At 35.6% G+C, this 25178-nt stretch overlaps 1 protein-coding gene across 1 annotated transcript in view; it reads right to left on the bottom strand.

Moving 5' to 3' along the window:
* C2CD5 (C2 calcium dependent domain containing 5) overlaps nucleotides 1–25178 on the bottom strand; it is a gene marked incomplete at its 5' end in the record, with an annotated part of 56814 nt that overhangs the window by 12280 nt on the left and 19356 nt on the right. The window contains 7 exon segments of the mRNA XM_029085306.1: nucleotides 3869–3932; nucleotides 6889–7029; nucleotides 7342–7506; nucleotides 8536–8722; nucleotides 10342–10533; nucleotides 12190–12378; nucleotides 14923–15037. Of these exon segments, the coding sequence (XP_028941139.1) occupies nucleotides 3869–3932; nucleotides 6889–7029; nucleotides 7342–7506; nucleotides 8536–8722; nucleotides 10342–10533; nucleotides 12190–12378; nucleotides 14923–15037 (1053 nt within the window).

Raw genomic sequence — 25178 nt, 5'->3', positions numbered from 1 at the left:
GGAAAAAAATGGACAGGAAAGGTGGAACTCATCACTTTCTAAAACAACTAATAATTCATTAAAGAATTCTTAGTCTGACTGTTTCTTCAATCACCAAAAAGCATGGCCAGGAATGTCATCATGTTGAGGAACATGAAAGAGGCTGCAGTGGCATGAAATGCAGCAGTGAGAGGGGCTGCCCATGGAGACTGGGTGACTCATGTCATTTTCTCTACTCACCAGAGTGGATTTATCTAATTCTTATTTATCTTAAACCATTAATGTTATTATATGGCAATTATTTATAGAATCATAGAACGGTTAGAATTGGAAGGGACCTTAAAGATCATCCAGTTCCAACCCCCCTGCCAGCAGCAGGGACACCTTCCACTAGACCAGGTTGCTCAAAGCCTCAGCCAACCTGGCCTTCAACACTTCCAGGGAGGAGCAGCCACAACTTCCTTGGGCAACCTGTTCCAGTGTCTGACCACCCTCACAGTGAAGAACTTCTTCCTCATATCTAATCTAAACCTCCCCTCTTTCAGCTTAAACCCATTTCCCCTTGTTCTGTCATTAGTTGTCCTTATGAAAAGTCCTTCCCCAGCTTTCCGGTAGTCCCTTCAGGTACTGGGAGGCCGCTAGAAGATCTCCCTGGAGCCTTCTCTTTTCCAGGCTGAACAGCCCCAACTCTTTCAGCCTGTCCTCACAGCAGAGCTGCTCCAGCCCTTGGATCATCCTGGTGGCCCTTCTCTGGACTTGTTCTAACTGGTCCATGTCTTTCTTATGTTGGGGGCTCCAGAACTGGACGCAGTATTCCAGGTGGGGCCTTACAAGAGCAGCTAACGGGTGAGACACGCTCCCTGACTGCTTCACAGAACCACTCCTTGTGGAACACATGAAACAAGGAACTCCTGACTAGGTGGTCCTGAGCAGGGAGAAGCATCCAAAGAAGTTTTTTTAGCTTTGATCAAGATACAGTTAAACATTCTTGTAAGAAGAGTAAACACCCAAAATCCACTACTGCTCTGCCTAGTTTCCAACAGATGAATTTTGTACAAATGAGGAAACCTATTAAAAAGGTGTGATAGGAAAAGCTGAAAAAAATAACCTCTGACAGACAGCACAGAGATGCTTTAAGTTCATCAGCACAGAGATGTTTAAAGATACTACCTAGAGACTGAGTGCAAATATGTGGTAGCACTTACTAACAGACCCTTGAAAAGACAAAAAGAAAAAAGAAAAAAGTATAATGACTAAACAGTAGGGTAAGAAAAGTTATAAACTGCAAATAGGCAACGTTGAAAATCTAAAGATACAGCTAAATGAGCACGAAAGAAAAATTTGGTAGGGCCTATGTAAATGCACAAAATAAGCTTGGAAAGAAATTGTGTAACAGCTTGAGGAAGGTATAAATATTAAAAGATTTTCTTTTCAGAACATTAAAAGCAGCAATCTTGCTGAAGAGTCAAGTAAGATATAGAAAGAATATGCAGAGATGATAACACAATAGTGGAAAACATGGGGGTTTTTTTATGGGGTTTTTAGGGGGTTTTTTATGGGTTTTTTTACATCAATGGCAGTGGAGCTTTCCACAATAGCAGAAAACCAGTACCTTGTTTATTTTCCATCAGAGAACCTGTCTTAAACAAAAGTGTCTGAAGGACATACTGAATAAACAGGCAAAGGAAAAAATAAGGATTCACATAAACAACAGCAAAGGCAAAAGACAAAATAGTGGATTAATCAGCACTGAACTCTAACTTCAAATTATCCCACTACCAGAGGAGAGGATTCTTTAATCTTCAGGTAGTGAGGTGTTTTTAGTGACTAGGACCTACTAAATTACCTAGTACAGATATCTGTGTTACTGGCCTGTAGAAACTATTCCAGAAAAGGGAGTTCATGGGCAGATGGAAAAACAAGACACTGCCAAGGAGCTGGTACCACTTTTCTAAGCAACAGTCATGATTCATAAGCTGCCAACAAGCACGTAGCCAAAAGGCACCTGACTGATCCAGTCTACTTTGGACACCAAAAAGCATTTGGTAAGACCCTTCACCAAGGACTCTCTAAGAAACTAGTATGCTGAAGGGTGGAACAGACAATCATTGAAGGAAATACAATTACTAAAAGACTATAAAGAGAAGGTCAAAATAAATGCTAAATTTCCCCCGTGGAGATATCTGTAACTCAGGATTGTATGCTTCAGAAACACTCATAACCTATCTGTAGAAGAGAATATAATTACATGACTGCTGATGGCCTTATTTTAGGGTAGTTAAAATCAACTGCAGCAGGACCTAACAATGGATAATTGATGAGGAATAAAAGATCTCATGGTAATAACAGATAACTATGACAAGAATAGTTCTGAGTTCAACAGTACTCAAAAATAATATTAGAAAGGGAACAGATACATGCTCAGAAGAAACATGGGGAAACTCACAAATATTATGAGTTTAGAAACTCAAGAGGGAGGACGAGGACAAGCAAATGTACAGAGCAACTTCCATATAATGGACAACTACATTAGCCTCTTATCCAGATCCAGGAGTCCCATCAAGGAGGATATGACAGATATCTGTACAACCACAAACAGCATAAGACCAATACAAAGCAGTAATTCACTGTTCTTCCCAATATAAGAAAAGGGGGAAGTGGCTGATACAAACCAAGCGTAAGAATTTGGCTCTTACATGGGTACAGATCCTGATGCAAAATTCTATGAATAGTGCAATGTGGGCTTGAAATACAAACAGCCAAATGCACAGAAAAGTTTAACAAAGGCTGTTGTTTCCAAGGCCAGTAACTTTCTGTCAGGATGCTGTTGAACTATGAATCGTTAGCATGTTATTCTGTGGGATATTTTTTTTCCCCTTGCTGTTACATTAATTCAATACACATTCCTGCCTGATTCCTATCAGCAAGCAGTTGAGTGATTCAGTGTGCACATTCCCCTATTTATTTGGTTCTTAAATGATTTTTAAATGCACACCATTAAATGGACACCTCATGAAGTTCTATTGCCAGCAATGCAGCCCCAACATTTGTATTCACTTTGTGAAGTAAAAAGACATTGATTTCAACTCTCATGATTGAATTTGAAAATTATTCGCTTTAATTATTACGTTCTCAAGTTGCAACACTTTTTAAAAATACATCTTAAAAAAATAATGACAAAATGAGAAACTACTCTATTTCTATTATTTGACTTTACTGCCTTCTACAGAAAATGACCAATACCAGCTTGGATAAAAATGTTGTGGGTGATTCAAGATTCCAAATCATTTTAGACCTTGCTTTTTTTTTTTTTTTTTAACAGCAAAGACTACAAATGCAGTGAACACAGAGACTTAAATTGACAGCATGGCACAATCACAGAGCAAGGAAAATACAAATGCACTTGTTGAACAAGAGTGCTCGAAGGGCAAATTGCTGACTTTAACATTCTTGGACTCCAACACCAATATGTGACATTATATGGCTACAAATACTTAAAGAGCATTCTGTTCTCTGTACTTCTGCTTTCATTGGTCCTGAAAGCTACAAATCAGTCATTCAGTCTGAAAATCATCAGGAAACTTGTACACTAGTTAGAAAGATCCAATTGTTACACCCATATAACAACAGATTTGCAACAGCAGTACACATCAGTGAACTACAAAATGCCACACAAATATTGTGTTTACTTCAGTTTTAAATAAGGAACAAGCCTCATAAAAGGCTTAATGACTTGTTTTTCATGGGTATATCTGACAAACTAAACAGTGCAAGAATATTTTCACGGCTACTCTTGAACTTTTTTTCTTTTTTAAATAATAAAAACAGTTCTATTTTGTCATTTTGCAGCCTACGGTAGAAATTAGAAAAAGAAATTTTTTAACTATACCAGAAGGTGGTGGAGCATCTGTCAGTAAAGAATGTACATCTTCCATTGCATCTGTATCATCAATCTGGAAAAAGGAATCATTGATAAAAATAATATTGCTGTTCCAGTTAGCAGGTTCAGAAAGATGTAAAAAAAATTTGTCATCAAGAGATTTATATCTGACAGCTAAATTGAGATTTTAAAAAAGGATTCCATCAACCAGACCTCTGAATCTTAACTAACAGTCTTTGATATACTTAACACTTGAAAAATACTTCCTTTAATTAAATTGCATTAAAAATAAAGCAACGTTCACAGAACACACAGAAACTGCAGTAGATAAGACTAGAATGATAAAAAGATAATTTTTAAAACAATTTAAAATGCTGAACAAGGTTCCACACAACAACTTACAACTTCTCCAGCTAAGGACCTATGGCTACTAGACCTCTCCTAAGGTCTGTATTACACTGATGTGATCTTTTTCTGCCTGTTCCCATGACACATAAAAATCTTTCCAGGACTTTAAAAACCTCGCTCAGTTTGTACAGCAAAAAGTTGAACAGGAAAAGGTAAATTTTGGGATTATTAGTTTTTCCAATCCAAATAACATCTACCCCATCCAATCTTTTGGGATTGGATCCAAATCTCTCAAAGACTTGTGTTATTTTAGATCAGACTGTGAGCCTATCTGCTCTGCTACCTTTTATAAAGACTTCTGTGTCATGTGGCTTTATGTTCATTCTGTTTTATTGATCTGCAAGAGATCCAAGTTTACTTCTAATTTCCAACATTTTCTTATCAAGTTTTTTTGGCAATTGTTTATACTTAATTCCAGTATTAAAGTGTTCTCTGTCAGGTATTGTTTCTCCTATTCTCTCTCAAAGTAAGAGGAGTCTTTTTTTATTTTTCCCCCTCCAAAAAACATACAGACAGCCTTACCTCTCATAATTGCCTTCCCAGCATCTCATAGGATTTCCTCATCACAGTCAATTTTTTATCACTTTTTCTTACATATTTCCAGTGATCAATGATTTTACTCTTGGAAAGATCAGTCAGGAGCTTCACTAAAGCTCCTGGAATATTGTTTTCTGATATCCCATTTCTTAAAGACAGTAGTAGCAAGTGGTTCCACAGATGAAAAGTCCTTTTTTCTATAAATAAAGATTGAACTACCAAAACACAGGGACGCACATTCTAGGACCAACACATTCACATAAAGTAAACCAGTAAATGACGGTCCTTAAAAACCAGATCTTATTTTTCTTACTAACTTTAGCACCATTTATCATGTACTTTATAGTACAATACAGTGTATTTTTTCCCTTTCACATGGAGTTCTCCTCCTATCCCCCCACGTGCATACACTACAGTTAATAAATAAGATAGGAGGAAGAATTCTCCAGAACCCTAAAAACAGAGCTGAACCCTGCTTGCAGTATACAATGCAGTCCTCAAACCAGCTCATCTTTGCTTATAACATACCAAGCTTCTTTATGAAGCAACTGGACAGAATATGCTGAGCTTTTACTATTGCACCATCTCTCTTGTATTTGACAGCCTTCAGAAGTGAAATGGAGGCTGGGACTATGTTCTTCCAGTATTTTTCATAACCCAAAGGGTCTCTTGCAGTACAACAGTCTTTGGAGTTTTTCTTTTTAATGCTTTACACAATCCTCTATTTTTTTACGAAGGCATTCAACTGTTTTTGCATTTATCAAAGTGGTTTCTGACTGGGTCATCTATTTCAGTACCGTGCCTCAAAGAGCATCTATCATTAACTTTTGTTTTGAGGATACAATTCACTCCTGTCAGTCTACACAGATGATGATAAAACAAAAACTTGTTAAGACCAGATGTAAAAAGTACTTGATGTAAAGTGTCCTCATTTCTTTTTAATGCCAGAGCTTACTTTTAGTAACTTATTTTTAAGGACTTTGTAATTTACTTACTTTGATTCTAGTACACCTGTAATACACTGAAGAGCAAAAACTTACTCAAAGTGCAGAAGCATCATCAAATCTCAGTTTATTATATCAATCTCTCCCAACCTGTTATTTTTTTCACTTTTCTTTCTTACTTCTGTTTTCAAATGAACTGCTGTAGCAGCACTCTCTCATTCTCCCTGTCTACAACCTTTCTTCCTAAATATTTTTTATGGAGCTAGTGATTTGTGAATATTAACATAAACAGAAGTCTTGAATGGACCTTGGGCTGCAACTACAGGCTGTAATTTAATTCAGTTGTTTTCTTTTTCTTAGACTAGGTATGTATTTGCAATACCTGTATCACAAGATGATGATCAAAACTCTAGCCTTCTTTAGTACTTGGGCCCTTTCCTTCAAAACCATATGATGTTAAAATAAGATCTTTGAATTTTAGTGAATCGAGAGGTAAAAGAAATCTATGTTCTTATCTATAAATGTTGTTCTTGTTTCTAGTTGTAGAAAGAATTGGAAGGTATTCTCTGAAGTTTCTAATTCTTGAACTTTGAAAAACAGCAGTTGAAATTCAGAAAAGCAAGTCCCCTTTTACACGCTCTCTTGACACATTTTTTGAATGCTTTGAATATTACCAGTTCTGGAAACGAATAATTCTAAATATCCAACTATAACAATGAGAGCTTTGAAATAGGAGAATATACAAGATATTTCTTTGCTAAATGTAAAGTCTGACAACACAGAACCTCAGTGTTAATAAAAATGTATCTGTTTTGGATCAGTCACGACTGCTGCTTGAAGTAGGCAAAAGGTCATTTCTTACAGCTCTTAGTTATTATTCTAGATATTGCTACACGTTCATGAATAGCAGGGCAATCTTTTCAGATATCCTCCCTAAGCATAACATAGTTATACTTCAAGCAAACAGAATAAGAGATACAATGCAAAATCCAATACTCAACATTTTCTATTGATACAAAATTGAAAAATTCATATACAACTGAAGAATTGTCTTTGGAGATGAGTAAGAAAATTTTTCTCTGGTTTTTTTATATATATTTCAGGAAAAGTATGAAAATAAGCACGGAAAACAATTATCACCTCCAAGACAAAGGCATCCTTTTTCCCATGTGAAAGGTCTAGCTCTGTAACTTCATCAGAGCTTTCTGATTGAGATCTTAATAACCTGGAACGTTGCCTTGGCTCTGGAATGGGAGACCCAATGATTTCTTCAGGTAGCTCCTAAAAAAGGATACAAAAATCAACATTTGTTCTAAGTAGTTTAGAAATAACTTCAATCATAATCAATTTATTAACAGTTTGAAGAATCGGAACATTCTGAAGACAATTTTACTGAGAAATAAATCTAAATAAGTATAAATTGATTTGGATATGTGAAAAGATCTGAAAATTCAGTAGGTTCCCAACAATTAGTGAAAAGAAAGAATCAGTATCTCTATTAAAAAACAACTTACGTTCTGAATTATTCAGTCAATAAGAATTCATGTTTTACTCAGAATGCTTTACTTTTAAGAACATAAAAGCTTTACTTACTGGAGGATTAATCTCATAAAGTTCCTTGTTTTTTGCTATGGTATCATTTATTTTCTTTTGCATGTGAGATATATGCTGCTCGTAGGTGCCATCATTTGGAGTCTTCCCAGCAATCTGAATACCACCAGGTGTTGGCAAAGCTGCTAGATACACACCTGTTGCAGACTTTTAAAAAGTCATTAAGAAAAATGACAATTATATAAGCATGTACTTCCAATAATTTCATATAAAGTTTTCAATAGTGCTTTTGCTATAAGGGACAGTATTATGACATGGAGATTACAGCATGATCTCTTCCCATAATAAATGAATCTCTCTCTCCTGTTCACTTACAAAAAAAACCCCCACTATTCTTTTAATGAGCTTTCTCCTTCTCATGGGTCTTTTCCATGGTGGAGCTCTTAACTCAGCTAAAACCTCCAACCAAGTACGAATTAAAATCTCTGCTCTACTGTATTTTGCAGAGGTAAGTGATGGTTTCAAGAATTTAAAATCTGGCCAAACTATTTACAGTATCAGTGAAGTTGTGACAATCCCATTTCTATTTACAGAAAACAGATCATCAGTTCAGACAAAAGAACATGCAAGTCAGTTCATATTACCCCAGCATCCTCTTACACTGATGCAGGAAGAAGCAGCCCACTTCACTGTTCTAATCCCACATGACAGAATGGGGTTAGAAAACACTGTTAACGAACATTTCTTGTCTATCTCTAAGACACTTCCAATCTATCTTTATTTCTTCAGTGCCATCAAAGCAAAGGCGAAAGACCTTCCTCTTGTTGGTAACTAACCAAAAGATTGAGAGACTTAATTGACCTTATTTGTCATGGAACTTTAACACAACTTGAAGAACAGGGATCTCTTTGACAGAACCTTTAAAGAACACAATAATTTTTTTATAATTTATGCCATTAAACCATTCAAAGTTTCTTTTCCTCTCATCCCCTTTCTAATAATCTTGTCCTCCACAGAGTTTCACGATATTTGAATCTGTTTTCTGGTGCTGAAAGACAGTCTGTCCTGCTTTGTCAACAATTAAGACACCTCATTCCTTTCCATCACTTCATTTATTCTTAAAATGACATTTTAATATCTCTAGTTAATCTGAACTCCACAACACTTGTGTGTCTTTGTGTCCTGAAAAAATACTGTAAGGAAGCAAAAGAATCTCAAGATCAAAATGGTACTTACTGCCAACCCCATTAGCATGTTTTCACCCACAGTGATCTGAATTCTCAGCCCAAACAGAGCATTCATTCCTCTCAGCTTCAGTTTATTCATCAGTTGGGTGTGTACTTCATACTCCATAAATGGCAAGAGATTACTGATAGATGTCGCATTTGCTTCAGCTTGAGCTTTCTTCTTTAGACGGCATAGCCTGACAATATGAAACAGCACGTGACATCAGCAGATAATCAGTTTTAACAGACTGTTGAGGACTGGAAGTGATCACAGGGTACTTTGATTCCCCCCTCTCACTGTATAACCTAGTGCAATCACTTACTTTTTAATGTATTTTAAAATCACGTAAAAAATTAAAACTCTCATCAGGAAGATCAAGGCATACTGAGGTAGTGTGTCATTTTTAATAAGAAACTATATATTAACAACAAAAATGGGTAACATAAAAAGTAAACTTATGAAACAGAACAATACATAACCTTCAGCAACATTCAAAAACATTTGCTAGCAAAGTAGAATAGAAAAATTACTCTATTTTTCTAAATCACTGAATGAAGTCATGTTGTCTTTCTTAAAACATGCTTAAGGGCTGACATGAGACAGAAGCAAAATGCATCACACAGGGTTTTTTTCATAATAGTCAGACAGCACCAAATAACTTTGTAAAACTACAGATTCCAGATAACCATCTGCTACATGTTTGGCTAATGATATTAACACTCTCATGATATAGCAGTAACTGTTAAAAATTTGTCCTACTCACTTTTGTCAGAAAAAACAAATACTGAAGACAAAGAAAACTTCTTTGCTATTGCAAGTTGTCTGGTATTTGTTAGACACACACCAGCCCCTGCCCCACAAAAAAAAAAAATAATCAAAAAAGAAGATTATTTCAAGGGACAGTCACTGCAACCCTGTTCAATTGAGCCTCAGAACTATGAGGTGTATTCTTCTACATTGCTGCAACCGTAAAATAAAATGTCAGTTCTCTACAAGAACTCCTTGAGACTGAGTTATCTGAAAAATTGTATTTTCAGCTTTACTTCTAGTAAGACCCCAAATGCAAACGTCTATTTCTGTTGCTGCAAACCTCTTAAAAAACTTCAGGTACAACCACAGGAAATTACATCTACTGGTAAACTTTTAAAATTCTTATTAATACCATTATTCAAGGCACACTTCAGAATAAAGAAAAAAAAACACAAGTGCCCACACAGTACAAGCACTAACCAGACTTAAGAATATTTATCTTAAAAGAATAAAAGAAAAAGCACAGAAGTCCCATCTCTGACTATACTATGTTAGTCAGAGCCCACTCTTTGGGTTTAGCCCCAAAAAGCTGAAACTCAAACTCCACACCAGTGTAATGACTGCCTACTTCCAGTGATAAATTTTCATTCAAAAGGAACAAGTGACAACTGTATCTTTTGGTGATATGAACAGACAATACTTTCTTCTAAGGACCACATTTATTACATGATCAGGAAAACAGTAATTCACCCAGTTTTAACAAGTTCACCCCAAAAATCTTTCTAACTATAGTTTCAGCTCTTTTTCTTCTCTCATTTTTTGGGGGATGGGAATGTTTGAGGAATCATTCCAGAGAAAATGGGACATCTGCAAGTGCTCCAGAGACAGATCAGGGACCACTGTGTGACACCAAAAGTAGATTTCCACGATGGTGCTGAACACAAGAGTTTAAGAACACAGAAAATCCCAAAGGAGGTGCACAGAACACATCTCTACGGTAGGTCCAGTAATTCTACTCTAGCAAAGATCTCTAAAACTTTACTAAGAAAACATTTTGATAGATACCTGGCTTGAATAAGACATCCCTTCCCAATAACTATTGCTTCTACAGGAAGATCAATTGTGGTGAAAAGGACATCAGGAACTTTCTGCTTCCTACAGTTGTAACAATAAGTGAGGTGAGCAGGGAATGGCATATTCAATTCATCATATGGTATATGGCAAAATCCACAACCTGGTGGTGAAGCTTCTTCAATCCTAAAAACACATTAAGGAGAACATACTTAAAAAAATCTGTATCTTACTAACAGTGATCAGTAAGTGTACATGCATATAAACACCTGCAGAAACCTACTGAAATTATACACTGCAGCTACACTCTGCTCCATTATACCAATGTGACAAGTACTGTATTTTATGAATTAGAAGAGAATTAGGATGCACACTACCAGCCAAAATGTTGTAAGTAAAGCTTGCATTGAAACTTGTTACGTGGGGATCAAGAAAAAGTACATACAATGACCAATGATTTATATAAACCTAAACCATTACTAAGCTGGCTTTAGGTACTATGATTTCTAAATGTAGTCTATGGTACAATAATTGTACAGAGAATTTGCTGTACCAAATACAATGAAAAGTCTCTTTTACATAGATTGTGTCCAAAAACCTACACAAATCTAATGAGCAGAATATAAACAAGCCAACCATGCTACTGAGAAGCAGCACAATATCTATTAACGTTGTATAGAATAGCAAGATTATTTCCTAAGATAAGGTATTAGATAAAACTTCTTATTCATTTAGAACACTTAGTCCCACTCCCCCGTAAGAAATATCCAGGAATGACCCACTTTAAGAATACAAACAAGGAAAGCATAGGATAACTGCACCACTGCAAACTGATTCTGTTTCACATAAACCATTCCTCTCAGTGAATTTTGAAGAGATGCTTAAGCAAATCTGACAGATTTGAAACATTAGTTATAATAGACTTCAGCAAATATATTTTGGCTTGAACATGGGTTTTGTCCATTGAGTTGTTTTTCCTTCCTCTGGCATTTCTAATCTATGCCAAGACTCTTAGCAGCACCAAAATACATATTACACGACATTTCTTTCTCTCCATCACATAGTGAATATGGAAACAAGTATTTTTTCTCTGGCTACAGTTTTCAAAAGTCTATCTATAGAAGAAGATAGTGCCCTCCTGCTAACAAAGTAAAATATTAATAAATAATACTATGTTGGCAGGGTTGTTGGAAAATGTCATGCAAGTGCTAAGGTGTAATACAAAGCCTTACTTACAACTACAATAATGCCTTGAAATATTTTATTACTATCCTGATGAACACATAATAACTTACCAATATGCATTAGTTAATCTAATTATTTTTTCTCAAAAATAACTGTCTGTCAATGCTCGTTCTTCACATTTTATTTGCAAGAGCAGAAACAAAGGGAAACTTTATGTTTTTCCTTCAGTTTCATTATTTTGTTCATAAACTTCAACTAAAACATACACCTTTTGTAAGAATACAGCATCACCTTTGTTTTACAACCAAGCTATTTTATCTCCCAAATAGCTCTGAAGTAGTATATATAGAACATATACACACATATTACAGCCACACCAGCATTTGGCTTATGTCATTTATCACAAATCTGTCTTTTTTTTTTTTTTAATATAGTGTTATATAAAGTTGAGAAAGATACCTGAAGAGCAGCAAAGAAAAAAAACCTGAGTTATGATCTGTGGTTAGTAGTCAAACGTGTTACCTTATTCAGACTGTTAGAAATAAAAACAGAATATCTAATTTGGTGCAGAGTTCCATTACTTCTGTTGTTGTTGTTGTTAGTGAAAAGCAGTAAAGTGGTTGGTCCCGCATCCTGCACTGTAACACTGTAACCTACCCTAATAGAGAAGAACTATCTTGGCTCTGAGGAAAAAAATCAACCTCTCCCTTCTCTGACCCTATGGAAAAGAAGCCAGGCTGCCGTGACAACCTTTGTTCCAAACAGCCTTCCATGGTGCCATCCTGAAGAAACCTAGGGTTCAGTACAGCTGCTGTGCCAGACGCGGACAAAATACAGACCTCTTCACTATAAGAGAAAAGAATTACAACAAAGTGAATTCCAACTACTTAGTGTTACTTTTATTTAAAACTATTAAATGATAAGGCTGGTACAAAAGTCTCAATGAATTCAATGTAACTGCTAATTACGTGCATTAGTGTAATTTTATCCATTAAATATCACAAACAATCCTCTTCTGGGATTTAAAGCACTGAGTAAGTAAGAAATGCAGAAACACTGAACAGAAAGACTGAAGAGCTTTGCCCTATGGTATAAATAACGTGCTACATCATCACAAAGGCTAAACAGATTTACATACAGTTTTCAATACTATGGTTAATAACGCAGAGAAATCCAGCCAACCAATAAAAGCAAAAAAAACCCATCAAAAAACCCCAGGTTTTACCAAAGTAAAATGGAAGTTGAGAACCTGATGATCTTATAAACATTGATTCTCAAAATGAAGTTACAACGTAACACTAACAAGGGCGCTTCTTGGAGGACAAAAAGTAGCAAAACAGTAAAATTTGCCTATGAACAACTACAACAATGGTAAATACAGCACATACAGTAGCTGAGCATATTCCTGATTTAGCAGAGTTAAAGCTCTCAGAAGTGCAAAGCACGATCACAGAGCTTTTAATATTTCTGAAAAAGTTAAATTAGAAACAAATCTCTTAACATTCAGTAGTTAAACCACTATATTAGAAATAATACAGAGAAAAGCTATCCCATGTTTTCTAGAACGATACATGTGCCTTTTTCATTTGCTGTTTCTCTTTCCAGAATAGTTTTTCTTATATAATATGTCTGGCAGACCAGTACTTACAGACAGAGCCTTGCTCTTTAAGTATGAAATAAAGCTGAACTGGCAGTAAGCATGAGAACTCTAATCAACTATTTTATCCATGATCAAATACTACCCACATTAAATTCCTTAAGAAAAATGAAAAGCGTGAAATAACACAATAACTGACTCCCTATCTGTACTCTGTATATTCTTTCCCTGTAGTTAAAGGTAGAAAAAATATTACAAAATACTCATGCTTTTTCCATACAGAGAAAGGAATGAATCTTGCATTTTTAGTGCAATTTCATCCCTCAGCAATGTAAATTTGCACATTGCAATTCTGAGGTAAATATGGTCTTTAATACACCAAGCAAGACAGGATACAACCAGACAAGACAGCACAAGGAATAACAAACCACACCTTGCCTGTAAAGTAAGTTCTCCTGTTTTCCTACTCTACTAGCATAAGCACTTGACTTCCAAAAAAACTGTCATCAAATTTTGTGAAAGATCAATAAATACGGTGTTTTATTGTTCGGTTTTGGTTTGGTGGTTTGGTTTTTTTTTGTTTGTTTGGGTTTTTTTACTTGCAGTGAAGTGATAAATATGAAGGAGCACCAGAGGTGAAGCAATCAATGCTGTAGCTTTCAGACTGATCATTTCTGGTTATCTTATTACTTTACCAACAGATGGTGTGCACTCATGAAAGCACTAGACTCCATTTCTTTCTTCAACTCATTAATTGCAAAGGAAAATTAAACTTCTTTTTCCAACTTCTCTCTTTAAAAAAGCAAATCTTTAGTGCTTTTTCTTTCAACTATTTAATAAAATTAACTTGACAGAAAAGAAATTCAGATATCTGAGTTTGCTTCCGTTTCCTGAAGGAATTCAAAACAACTACTGAGCCATAGTACTTTTCTGTTTGATACCAGGTAGACACACACTTGACCCCAGGAGGAGCTCATCACAGATTACCTTCCAGAGCTAAAAAGTGACTTAACCTTTCATGGGCCAGAGAGAAGGACAAGTAATTAGATGAATCCCAAATTATTTCTCCCAATCTCCAAGCCTCTTGCAAAGTTTGTTATTAAGTCACTAAAATACACAAGACTGGAATTTTCTTAGCCAAAGGGAATACAGTAAGACACGGAAGTTTTGGCCTGAATAGGATGAAGGGCTGGGGAATTCAACCTCAGAAAGACTACTGCAGAGCTGCAGTTAATATGTTAAACAGTACTGTAGTACTGAAAGATAAAAATAATGACACACATTTTCCAGAAATAAATACAAGAACACTTACACCTAAAGTATTCTAGATCTGTCAGGCTTCATACTCTCCTTTAACTTACAATTAATACATTCCTAGTAAAGAATTTGTGCTTTAAGTTTTCAATTTAAGTACTGGTCTGCCAGTGTTACCCAATAATGAAACCACTTCTAGGAACAGTGTTAAGTATTTAGGTAGATTAGGCATAAAAAAGTTCATAGCTAAATTAATAATGTTACTACAAAAGCAAACATGTAGGTTTGAAAAACTGTTATAGAATAAAAATTGTAATGTTCATTAGAAAAAACTTAAAACCCAATAAAACCCCAAACCAAAACATATTAAAAAAAGTACAATACTGAAATCTCAGAAAGTTAACTTCAACAAACTCTTCAAGGTAGTTACACTAGACAGTACCAACAACTGTATTGAAATGGTTCATCGTTTTTAATTCACTGAAGATGAAATAAATTTTCTGTGGCATTTTGAAAATCAAATCATCATCATGATTTACCAAATGCTAGTTGATTCACTGTAGCCCACTACAGCATGACAACCCAATGCCTTGGCATGGGATTTTATTTCTTGTCTGATTTCTGCCCACCATGCATCTCGTGTCTCTGGTTCATCTGAAAGACAAAGTATAAATGAGTTCACTATTCTGCACTACGTCAACATAAAGCTTCATGCAATTAACCTGAAAAGTCAAATTTTTCATATTTGTTTTTTGTTGTATCTGGACAATTTTTATTTCCTAGCTATTGCACTTCAGGCAAACACTAATGGGGCTTTTTCATTAATTTTCTTGTTTATCACCCATGGGAACAGGTTCTGACAAATTACTGCATTCTTGTTGTTGTCCATATGACAGATAACACCAAATACTGTAGATACTGTTCCGATCTCTACCCACTTGAAGACCATACTGTCAGTTTCCAACAACACAAGAGTAGCATGTAACTTGCCACAAAGCATCATAGATACTCCATAATATTAAAAACTACTAGTAGTAATGAAACAGTATTTGTAGTAATAAAGTAATATTTGACTTCAGCATACACAGTTTTTCCTACTGCAAGCAGGTCTCCCTGTTAACCAGATTTTTTAAATATTTGTTGAAGACTGTATGACAAATCAAACACACAGCTCTGCCGTCTGTATTTCACCACTTCCTACTTTGAGGAGCCATAAGTATTTGAAACTACTTCTACGTTAACAACATTAAGAAGTACAAGATGTATGTTGACTACATATTTCTCAAGGCTTATTCCCCCTCCTCCCCCCCCAAATGCAATCTTTATCTAATTACCTTTATTGTCTTTGAGGTTATATGTTAAAATGCATCCTACCTGCTTTTCTTGAATAGTACATTAGAGATGCAAAAGAGAGTACTACTAGAGTAAGTTTATACCATCCCTTTATTTTAACTGTTCAGCAATTAGTTTCCGAGAACTAAAGCTCTGGGAAGCTTTTTACATATGAAGTCAATGAGTATGGTCATTTACAATTAAGAGTTTGTCAATTCCTTCTTCTTTCAAAATAGTTTACCTATACCAATGAACTTAACTGAAAACAATGTTAACTGTTGATAAATAAAATAAGGGGAAAAACAATAACAATAGGCACTCAGATGCTACAAAGGGCTCTGAGTAGATAGATTTTTATACAATTTCCCTGATGCACAGATCCAAACCTCTAGCCATTGAGATCTCCTTGTTGTATCATAATTTAAAATATCAATGTCAAAACCTGAAGATTCATTGGGAACCAATGTGGTACTATCAGCAATATTTATAAATATAGTGTATGATAACCCTATATCATACACTAGGTTCTCTGGCAACATGACAAACAAAAATGAAAGATGCAGATATACATATATTTTGAAATCTACTGAAACAAAATATTGTACAGCAGGATGTATTCATTCATGAATTTACCTCAACTTGTCTTTTAGAACCAGGCTTTCAGCTTTCTAAAACCAAGTGATGATCATTTTCTAGGGGTTTGTTTTGTTTGTTTGTTGTTTTTTTTTTAAAAAAAAAAGAGCACAGAGGTATCTATATTCCACTACACCTAATTTTAGATGTTAGTGCTTGTGTAAGTTATAGCATTATGTAAACACTGACTAACAGCAGCCTTGGGTGTGCAGACTGAAGTTTATTCAATCTGTGCTTTAAGAAATGAACACTGAACAGAAAAAAAAAACCCTACAGTGCTAGATCTTTATCTTTGGAAGGTTCTCTGCAATCAAGACAAAAATATACACATTAAGACACAAAACAGACTAAGGACTTTCATGAACTGTATCAACCATGTTCCATTACATCTAAGTCCACCTTCAGCAGGTTTAAAAGTGTTATTAGCAGAATCTCAAGGCACTAAACTTCACTGCTCCTCAACATGAAAACACTGTTTAAACACTTTCACTGACTGGGAAAATCAAGTGCTTGAGATGATACCCTGATCTGAGTCAGTAATCCTGACTCAGATGGCTGGAGTACCTGCTATCAAGGTCTCACACTTTTCAGCTTTCACATCACATCCTAGGGCTGGAGTTCCCAAGCTCAGCTATGAAAACCATTCGTGGTACACAAAGGAAAGTGGGAGGCAAAATGTCCTTTGTGTGTACAACTCTGTCTGAACAGAGGCTGTGATTGCTGCCACTAGTTAATGGCCATAGAGGCAGGTGAATGGAGCAACTCTGGAAATCCATTTTAAAGCAAAGGCTACAACATCTGACAAAATGGAGAGCTGGATGGGAGATGTGAGACCACAGACACATTCTGTAAACGTTATCACTAACTTGTCATGGTGGAATGGACATAGATCTTGGGAGCAATTCCTCCTTCTCCATCCAATCACGGACAAGAAGATTGCTTATCAATGTGTGTTTCTCTCTATAACAGAAAAGTTTAAGTAGTAGGAAAAGTGTTTCACTGACTATGCAGAACAATTCTTGCTCCATTAGACTTGATCACAGGCAGCTGGCAATAAACATTGACTAAAAGCCACACAAATTTCTTTAGTTCACAGAAAAATATCTGTGAAGTAAAAATAAACTTTTCTAGAACTAAACAAAGATGGAAAAGCCACTTTTACTATATCATCACTTCTCTCTTCACACCTTTAGGTACCATTTGGCAAAAAATGCTCCTACTTCACACCAATGACCTTTCTATGACAAAAAGTGCAAGAAAATGGGAAGTCATGACCAAGGAGTTGAAAGCAAGCAACAGGTGAAGTGACTAGGGATGAACAGGGAAAGTGCTGTGGAATAAAGAGTAAGATTATAATCAAGAATATGACACTGAAATGGTATGTATGGCCACAGGAAAAACTGAAACAATGAAATGCTGAAAGCGAACAGATATGTTTGAGGGGAACAGAAAAAGTAGAAATAGCAGTGACGGGTCCCAAACTCTATGCAAACATTTAACTTTCCTCCACAAAAATGTATATTAAAGTTTAGGAAGAAGTTCCTAAGAGTTAACACAGTTTTTCTCATCTAACTTATCTACAAGAATGCCTTACTGTAGTGGAAAGCACACATTGTTGTGAGGTTGCTCAACACTATGTCTTGCTAAAGCAACATTTAACCCTTTACTCTGAGAATCTGTTCAAAATCATAATTAACAAAACTATTTACTACAATATAATGAATATAAGTAATATAATTGATCATTTTCATTCTTACTAGAGATAAGAACAATTTTCCAGCCATTGACTTCAGTGTTAACAGGATCAGGCTCAATATCTTTAAAAAAATCCAACAAATTCTCATTGCACAAGTTCAAAAATTCCTATACGAGTCATGCATAAACAAGTGTTTGTAAAGAAGGCTGTGTCCTCTACTTAAGACATTTAATTCAGTATATTTTTTCTTCCAGAAAGAGGCCAATAAATACAAATCAGTATGTTTATATATAAATACTGTACATTCACAATTAACATGAACTTACCTTTGTATATTAAAACACAAAATGATAGTCTACAATTAAAATCAAACACCATGACATTGCAGTAATAAATTGATACAAAACACTGAATGCAGTGCAATGTGTAGCATTCATATTCTTCTGACAAATATTTTTCACAAGCAGCCTTTTTTGACACATGAGCCACACAATTTCACATGGGGATGCCATTGTAGCACTTACAAGTTTAATAAAGCTAAGGATTTACATAAACAATTAAGAGGAATTAGGGAAGCAGGATGGCATGTGTCCAGTACACTCCATAAGAGTGTCTGTTGGTTTTTTTTTTTGCTAAGGCAAAAGCTTAAGAACTAAGGGTTTGCAAAGCAGATTCAGCAGACAGTAGCCAGAAACGGTGGGTATTTTGGCGCATGCTTGGATCAGGTGACAGTACAGACTGAAAACTATGGCAGCTCACTGAAATGGTTACAGAAAGTAATGGCCCTGGATTCTAGGTGGAAGCAAAAAGGCAAGCATACATAGCACTCAACCACAAGCTTTTCTCGCAGATCTACTGAGTAATCTAGAGCAAGGTTTATCTACAACTTTGATCCAAAAAAAGTGTGCAAAAATTACGCTGCTATTATGCGCCATTGATTGGAAACCAAAGACTGAATATTTAACCTACTTTTATTAATGTTTCAAAATTGGCATAATCATTGTAACCAAGTGGAAGTAAAGCATACTGTTTCTGGAGTTGAAGACTTGAGGAACAATGTTGTCAACAGTACAGTATTCTATAAAAAATCGTGCCAACTCAAACCTCCTCCAAGGGAAACCTTATAAACTTATTAAACAGCTTTAAAAGATACAAACAGCACTGCTTTTATTTTGTGCCCTAAATGTTCTTGGAGTCAGTTTTATCTACCTCCAATTCACCCATCTCCTTCCTTCACAATATGATGTTGACTTCTGTGAGGCTGTATTGTTGACAGGACAGCATCCTGGTGCAAATCCTTCACCTGGAGATAACACTAGACACTATATCAATATTTTCTCATTCAGAAGCAGCAATGCTTTTCCCAAGCTATTTGCTCAAGGTTCACTTGGTACAGGGCCCTTTCAAGATTTAGCCAGAATCTGCATTACACTAAGTCCATACAGTTGTTTTTTAAACTAAAGAAAAATTAAGAATGGTCTTTTGATTACACAGATCATACTCAGAAGCTACTGTATTAAAGTTCGAACCCTAGACATCCTGCAACAATTAGTCTGATATAGGAACTATGATTCATTTCAACCTATTTTAATATTGTAGAACTTAGTACATATTTACATTTATCATGTAACGTTCTGAAATGAGGAGGACAATCATACTATAAAAGTTTTCACATTCTACAAATGACTCCTTGTTCTGTTGTCTCAAAAATGGCAATGGAGACACCAATAATATTATTTTAAATTCAACCTTTGAGTCTTTCACTAAGTAGAGCCATTATCCACACCTTCTTTATCCCCTTAATTCTTGTATCTTCTTCATTAAAACCCATTAATCAGCTTATACAGAAAAAAGTGTGGGGGTTTTTTGTAGGTTGGTTTGTTTTTTTTAAAGAAACACCTTTGTTAGGTTTACAAACAACCTTCCCTGCACCTTGGGGTTTAATTTAATCCTCTCTGGTTATCCCACAAATACTGAAATTTCCTATCATCTTTCTAAAGTATTTAACAACTAATTAGGTGTACAAAAAGACAAATCCTCTTGTCTGTAAAGTTTAAACACAAAACTTGGGTAGCAAATAACTAAACCTACAACAATCTAACCTAAAACTTTCAAAAAGATTTTCAAAGCCGCTCCATCCTTTTTTAAAAATCACTCCCTTTATCACCTTTAAGAATAAAGGATATGAAAAATATAAACTTTGTTTATCACATGGGAACTGAAGGAAGTGGATTATAGGGATTTATTAAATGAAAACTAAGATACACTAAACCAGTGTAAAACAGTGCAACCACACCACCAAAGGAAACAGGTACACTTACTCCTACAAAGTTTAAACCACAGACAACACATCCAGCTTAGAGAATAATATTGAATCAGTGCTTTTGTCCCAGATGAGGTCAGAAAGCACATTTCTCACTTCCCAAGCCCCAACTACTGAATTTTCCAAAAAAGCAGGTTTAAGTCTGGATGTTGAAGAAATTTTTCAATTACTGAAGGAACAATTATAAGAATATTTAGATTAAAAGTGCATCCCGCTTTCATGCACTTACAGGATGAGATATTTCAGCTGGTTAATTGAACACAAAGCCACTCATTTGCAGAGCCAGTTTTCTACCGGGTCAGTCAGGCCAAATCACTAAGAGATCAGCAGAAAAAACTGCAAGAGCACATTGTACAGAAAAGCAGCATCGTTCCTTTTGGTGACAGGTCATTATTGAGGAGCACTAGCTCCATGATATACCCCAAGATGGAGAAGTAACAAAGGGTTTCTCTTAGTAACATTCCCATCAAAACTCCTGAATTCTTTTCTTCTTATATTCTGAATTCCATTTAAAAAAACCTACATCACTGCTAGGAGGCCAGAGAATACTCTGGTTTTCTTACAGAAAGAAAAAAAGAAGTTACTTTAAGTATGAAAGAGAATTAACAGAATCTCCTTAGCTTCTGTATCTCTGATAGAGGCAAATGGATTTGTAATTTAGACGGAAACATATGGAATTATACTTCCATTAAGGAATTTTTAAATGGATCGAGAGATGTTTTTATCTATCTCACCCTTAAAAGGGAATCATAAAAATCCTAATTCAAAGTTTGGCTTTTGGAGTCCTTCACTTCGAATCAGCTAACCCTCTCAGCCATATATTCCTAACAACTCTATATTCTCAATATCCCTGACCACAAACCCTGATACATCTCCCTGCATTTGTTTCTCATCCCAGGTAAATATTCCTTGGAACAGTTTAAATGCTCAGATATCTAAAAATTAGCATTTGTAAGCCTTATGACTGACATCATTCCCTGATGAGGAAAGGCTGAGGGAGCTGGGTCTCTTTAGCTTGGAGAAGAGGAGACTGAGGGGTGACCTCATTAATGTTTATAAATATGTTAAGGGCGAATGTCAGGAGGATGGAGCCAGGCTCTTCTCAGTGATGCCCAATGGTAGGACAAGGGGCAGTGGGTGTGAGCTGGAACACAGGAGGTTCTGCTTCAACTTGAGAAGAAACTTCTTTCCAGTGAGGGTGACAGAGCCCTGGGACAGGCTGCCCAGGGAGGGTGTGGAGTCTCCTTCTCTGGAGACATTCAAAACCCACCTGGACACCTTCCTGTGTGATCTCATTTAGGTACCTGCTCCAGCAGGGAGACTGGACTGGATGATCTTTCGAGGTCCCTTCCAATCCCTGACACTCTGATTCTGTGATCACTAAACACAAGTTATTTTAGTCCACTGTGACTTAACATCTGCAGGATGGACAGACTACAGTATAATTTAACCTTTTCTAAACATTAAAAGTAATCTTTGAAGCAACAGTTTCCCATAAACTGGTTCAACAAAATCTGCTGCAAATACCACCAAGTATTAACTACACAGCCATAAAAGTAATACATCCTAGAACTTTTAATTGTAACACAAGTTATTTTAGTCCACTGTGACTTAACATCTGCAGGATGGACAGACTACAGTATAATTTAACCTTTTCTAAACATTAAAAGTAATCTTTGAAGCAACAGTTTCCCATAAACTGGTTCAACAAAATCTGCTGCAAATACCACCAAGTATTAACTACACAGCCATAAAAGTAATACATCCTAGAACTTTTACTTTTAATTGCAGATGAAGGATCCTGCAATAATACCAAAACTGCAGGAATAATTTAATTTCTAGCTAAAGGAAACCATCATGTGATACAACTTAAATAAAATTTTTAAAAAGTAAGATAAAAATCAAAATACACAGCATTTGAAGACAAAAACGTATGTTCAGAGTATTTATATATGTACATATTAAAAAGTAAACCTAAAATTAAACTATTAAGATAATACTTAAAAATAAAGGTTCAAATTTCACCATACTTCCTTAGAATTAGAAAAGTTAAAAGTACTGCCCAGACATAACAAAAATGTTAAATACTGGAAATTCATTTGCCCCTGGAAAATCAGCAACTTTGTCACTCCAGCTTTCAGTTAATATTTTGTTCAGTCATTCATCCTATAATGGTGAGGTCCTCACTGCTGTGCGTAAGGTTCCTCTAATCATAAGGCAAGTGTGACACTAAAGAAGATCTAGGAATCTGTTTTAATTCATCCTATTACAGTAACAACAGCAACATCTGCCACTTTGAAGAGCTGCTTAGGCAATCCACTACTTATTCTATCTTGGATCTCTCTATTGCTTTGTCATCTTGGCACAATAAATACAACCCATTTTAAAACATAAGCAATCTTCAAAGGGCACTGACAGCAACAAAGGGGCTATTACCCAAAGCTAGAGACACTGTGCTGAAACAAGACAGGTCTTCTTAAACCATGGTTCATCTATTTTATAACTACCACAAAACAAACTACAAGTATGATTTAAAGCTTTAAATAAGCCAAACTAGCTGTAACCTTAAAACAAGCAAAAGTACCACTCATTTATCTAACAGAGTCTTTGAAAAAAACATACAGAATTTGAAACACAAAAATTAATCTCTCGACACACACAGATAGATGTTCACAGACAGGATTGCTGCTTTCTTGCTGACTGCCACACAGAGTACCTGACCCAGAAAAAAAAACCCCAAAGCACTATGGTATTTCTTCATAAGAAATGGGACATATTGAGGAACTTCAGTCTCAGCACATAGAAGGAAAATCTGTTGTGCCTAACTCAGCTCAGATAATGAACTTATCCATTAATGTGTCATCAGAGTTATTTCTAGAACCCTGTTACGGTCAGTTAGACCTTGTGTTACCTGCCATTTTCCTACAGTACTGTCTGTAGATATTTTACAAGGAGATGTTTACCTGTAACTATGGAGTAGTTAGGAAGGTGTCCTGTCAACTAGAATCATTCTAGTTTTCTCCTAACAATAATACAATCTGAACAAGGCAAGAAGTTCTGCAACTAGATCTTTGCAACCACAGAGTGACACATTGTAAGGCTGAAAAAAACCTCACTGTAAACCATGAAGGAAATTATATCAAGATAATAGTTTTAGTCAAGCCCCATATTTTGAAATCAGGAAGAGTTACGTGAAGGAATAACAATTTTCCACGAGACCAAGGTTCTCTCTCTTATGTACTATCAATTCAAAACCAAACTCCAGCAGTGTAATGAGCAACAGCTTTATTGGAGCATCTGTGCAGTGAAAAGTCTACGATGGCTTTCACACCATTAGCCAAATATCAGGGAGATTTTTAAATCAACATGAACAGATTAAACAGCATTACTTACTAGTAGGCAAAGAATTCTAAAATAAATATTTTAAATGCCAAGTTTATTAATTTATTTATTAATCTCTAACAGATCACAGGAATACTACTCTATACTCATTGACAGTGACCATCCTTTGTTTAGTTCCATAAATATCTACTCAAGAACTCTCCAAAAGAGAAACGATACACAGTCCCAAATGAAATTATTTCATTAATATAAGGGTGCATCTGCTTAAAAAAAAAAATTAAAAATCAAACACCATTCACATTAACCATAAAAACCATTTAGGAACATTCACTCCTCTGGAAAGGCTGCAGAAAAGTAGAGTATAATATTACTGAAAAACATCACACCCCTCACGCTGTTCAGAAAAGCCCCTGACAACTGCCTTAACCTATTATTATATTAACACACACACTGATGCACAAGAAGTCAACCTAGAAATTCTTCAAGGCAAGAGGTCAAGCTTAAAATGTTGTTTTTCTACTAGTTCTGAAGGACAGCCACATCAGACACTAACAAAAACATTCTGACATTTTCTACTGTGTTCTCACAAGTACCTACACTGACACCCCAGACAACATGAAATGGAACTGGCATCCTCACCGAATGTTTCTATTTCTGTGAAAGAAAACCATTCAGTTACAGAACCAAGCCATATCCAAGCTTCCCTCTTGCATTTCCTCATTTACAAAACTACAGTGCTGGAGAATTTCACACTCCAAGTAAGTCTGGACCTTACACAAGGAGCCCAGGAGATCCTTAGGAATTTTATTAACAAACTTTTCTCCTTCCATGCTTCTGACTACTGGAGCTGAAGCAGCTCCCTGAATGAGTTTAAAAATGTAATTATGTGAAAACATTTAACTATGTGAGAATAATTAATCTTTAAGGTCCCTTCCAACTCATACCATGCTATAATTCTATGAAGACTGTATATGTTAGTGCTATGAAACAGCCATATGCAAAAGCTGTCTCTTCAACGAGTTCCTTGCACTTCCTAAGGAACCTTTTTTCTCTGTATTTAACCTCAGGGAGAAACTTTATCGAAGATCTGGTCTTCCAGATCCAGATTTCCTTTCATGTTTTTATATTTATAGTACATCTAACATATTTTTCCAGAGATAGCATCAGAGTATTTCTTCCACTGTATTATGTGCCCTCTTCTCTATGAATTTCCGCTCTGGTTTCTGTACTTTCTATTTCGCTGATTCATCTTGATCAACACCTTTTAGTAATTTTATAAGCATTATAACAATATTTTCACTGAACTATATGCAACGCCGCAGTGTTTAAGTAGTTTCTTTTTCTAGTTGTCAAATAAAGTCAGTCTTTACTTCCACATTTGACTTCCAAGTATCTTCAAATCTCTGACTTTTCACCACCATCAGATGGTCCTGTTCTATCTTACACACTTAATTAAACAAGCCTTCCTG

Source organism: Antrostomus carolinensis, unplaced genomic scaffold (genome assembly GCF_000700745.2).
Source record: "Antrostomus carolinensis isolate BGI_N321 unplaced genomic scaffold, ASM70074v2 scaffold9826, whole genome shotgun sequence".
Lineage (NCBI taxonomy): Eukaryota > Metazoa > Chordata > Aves > Caprimulgiformes > Caprimulgidae > Antrostomus > Antrostomus carolinensis.
This window is presented reverse-complemented; position numbering and strand designations above follow the sequence as displayed.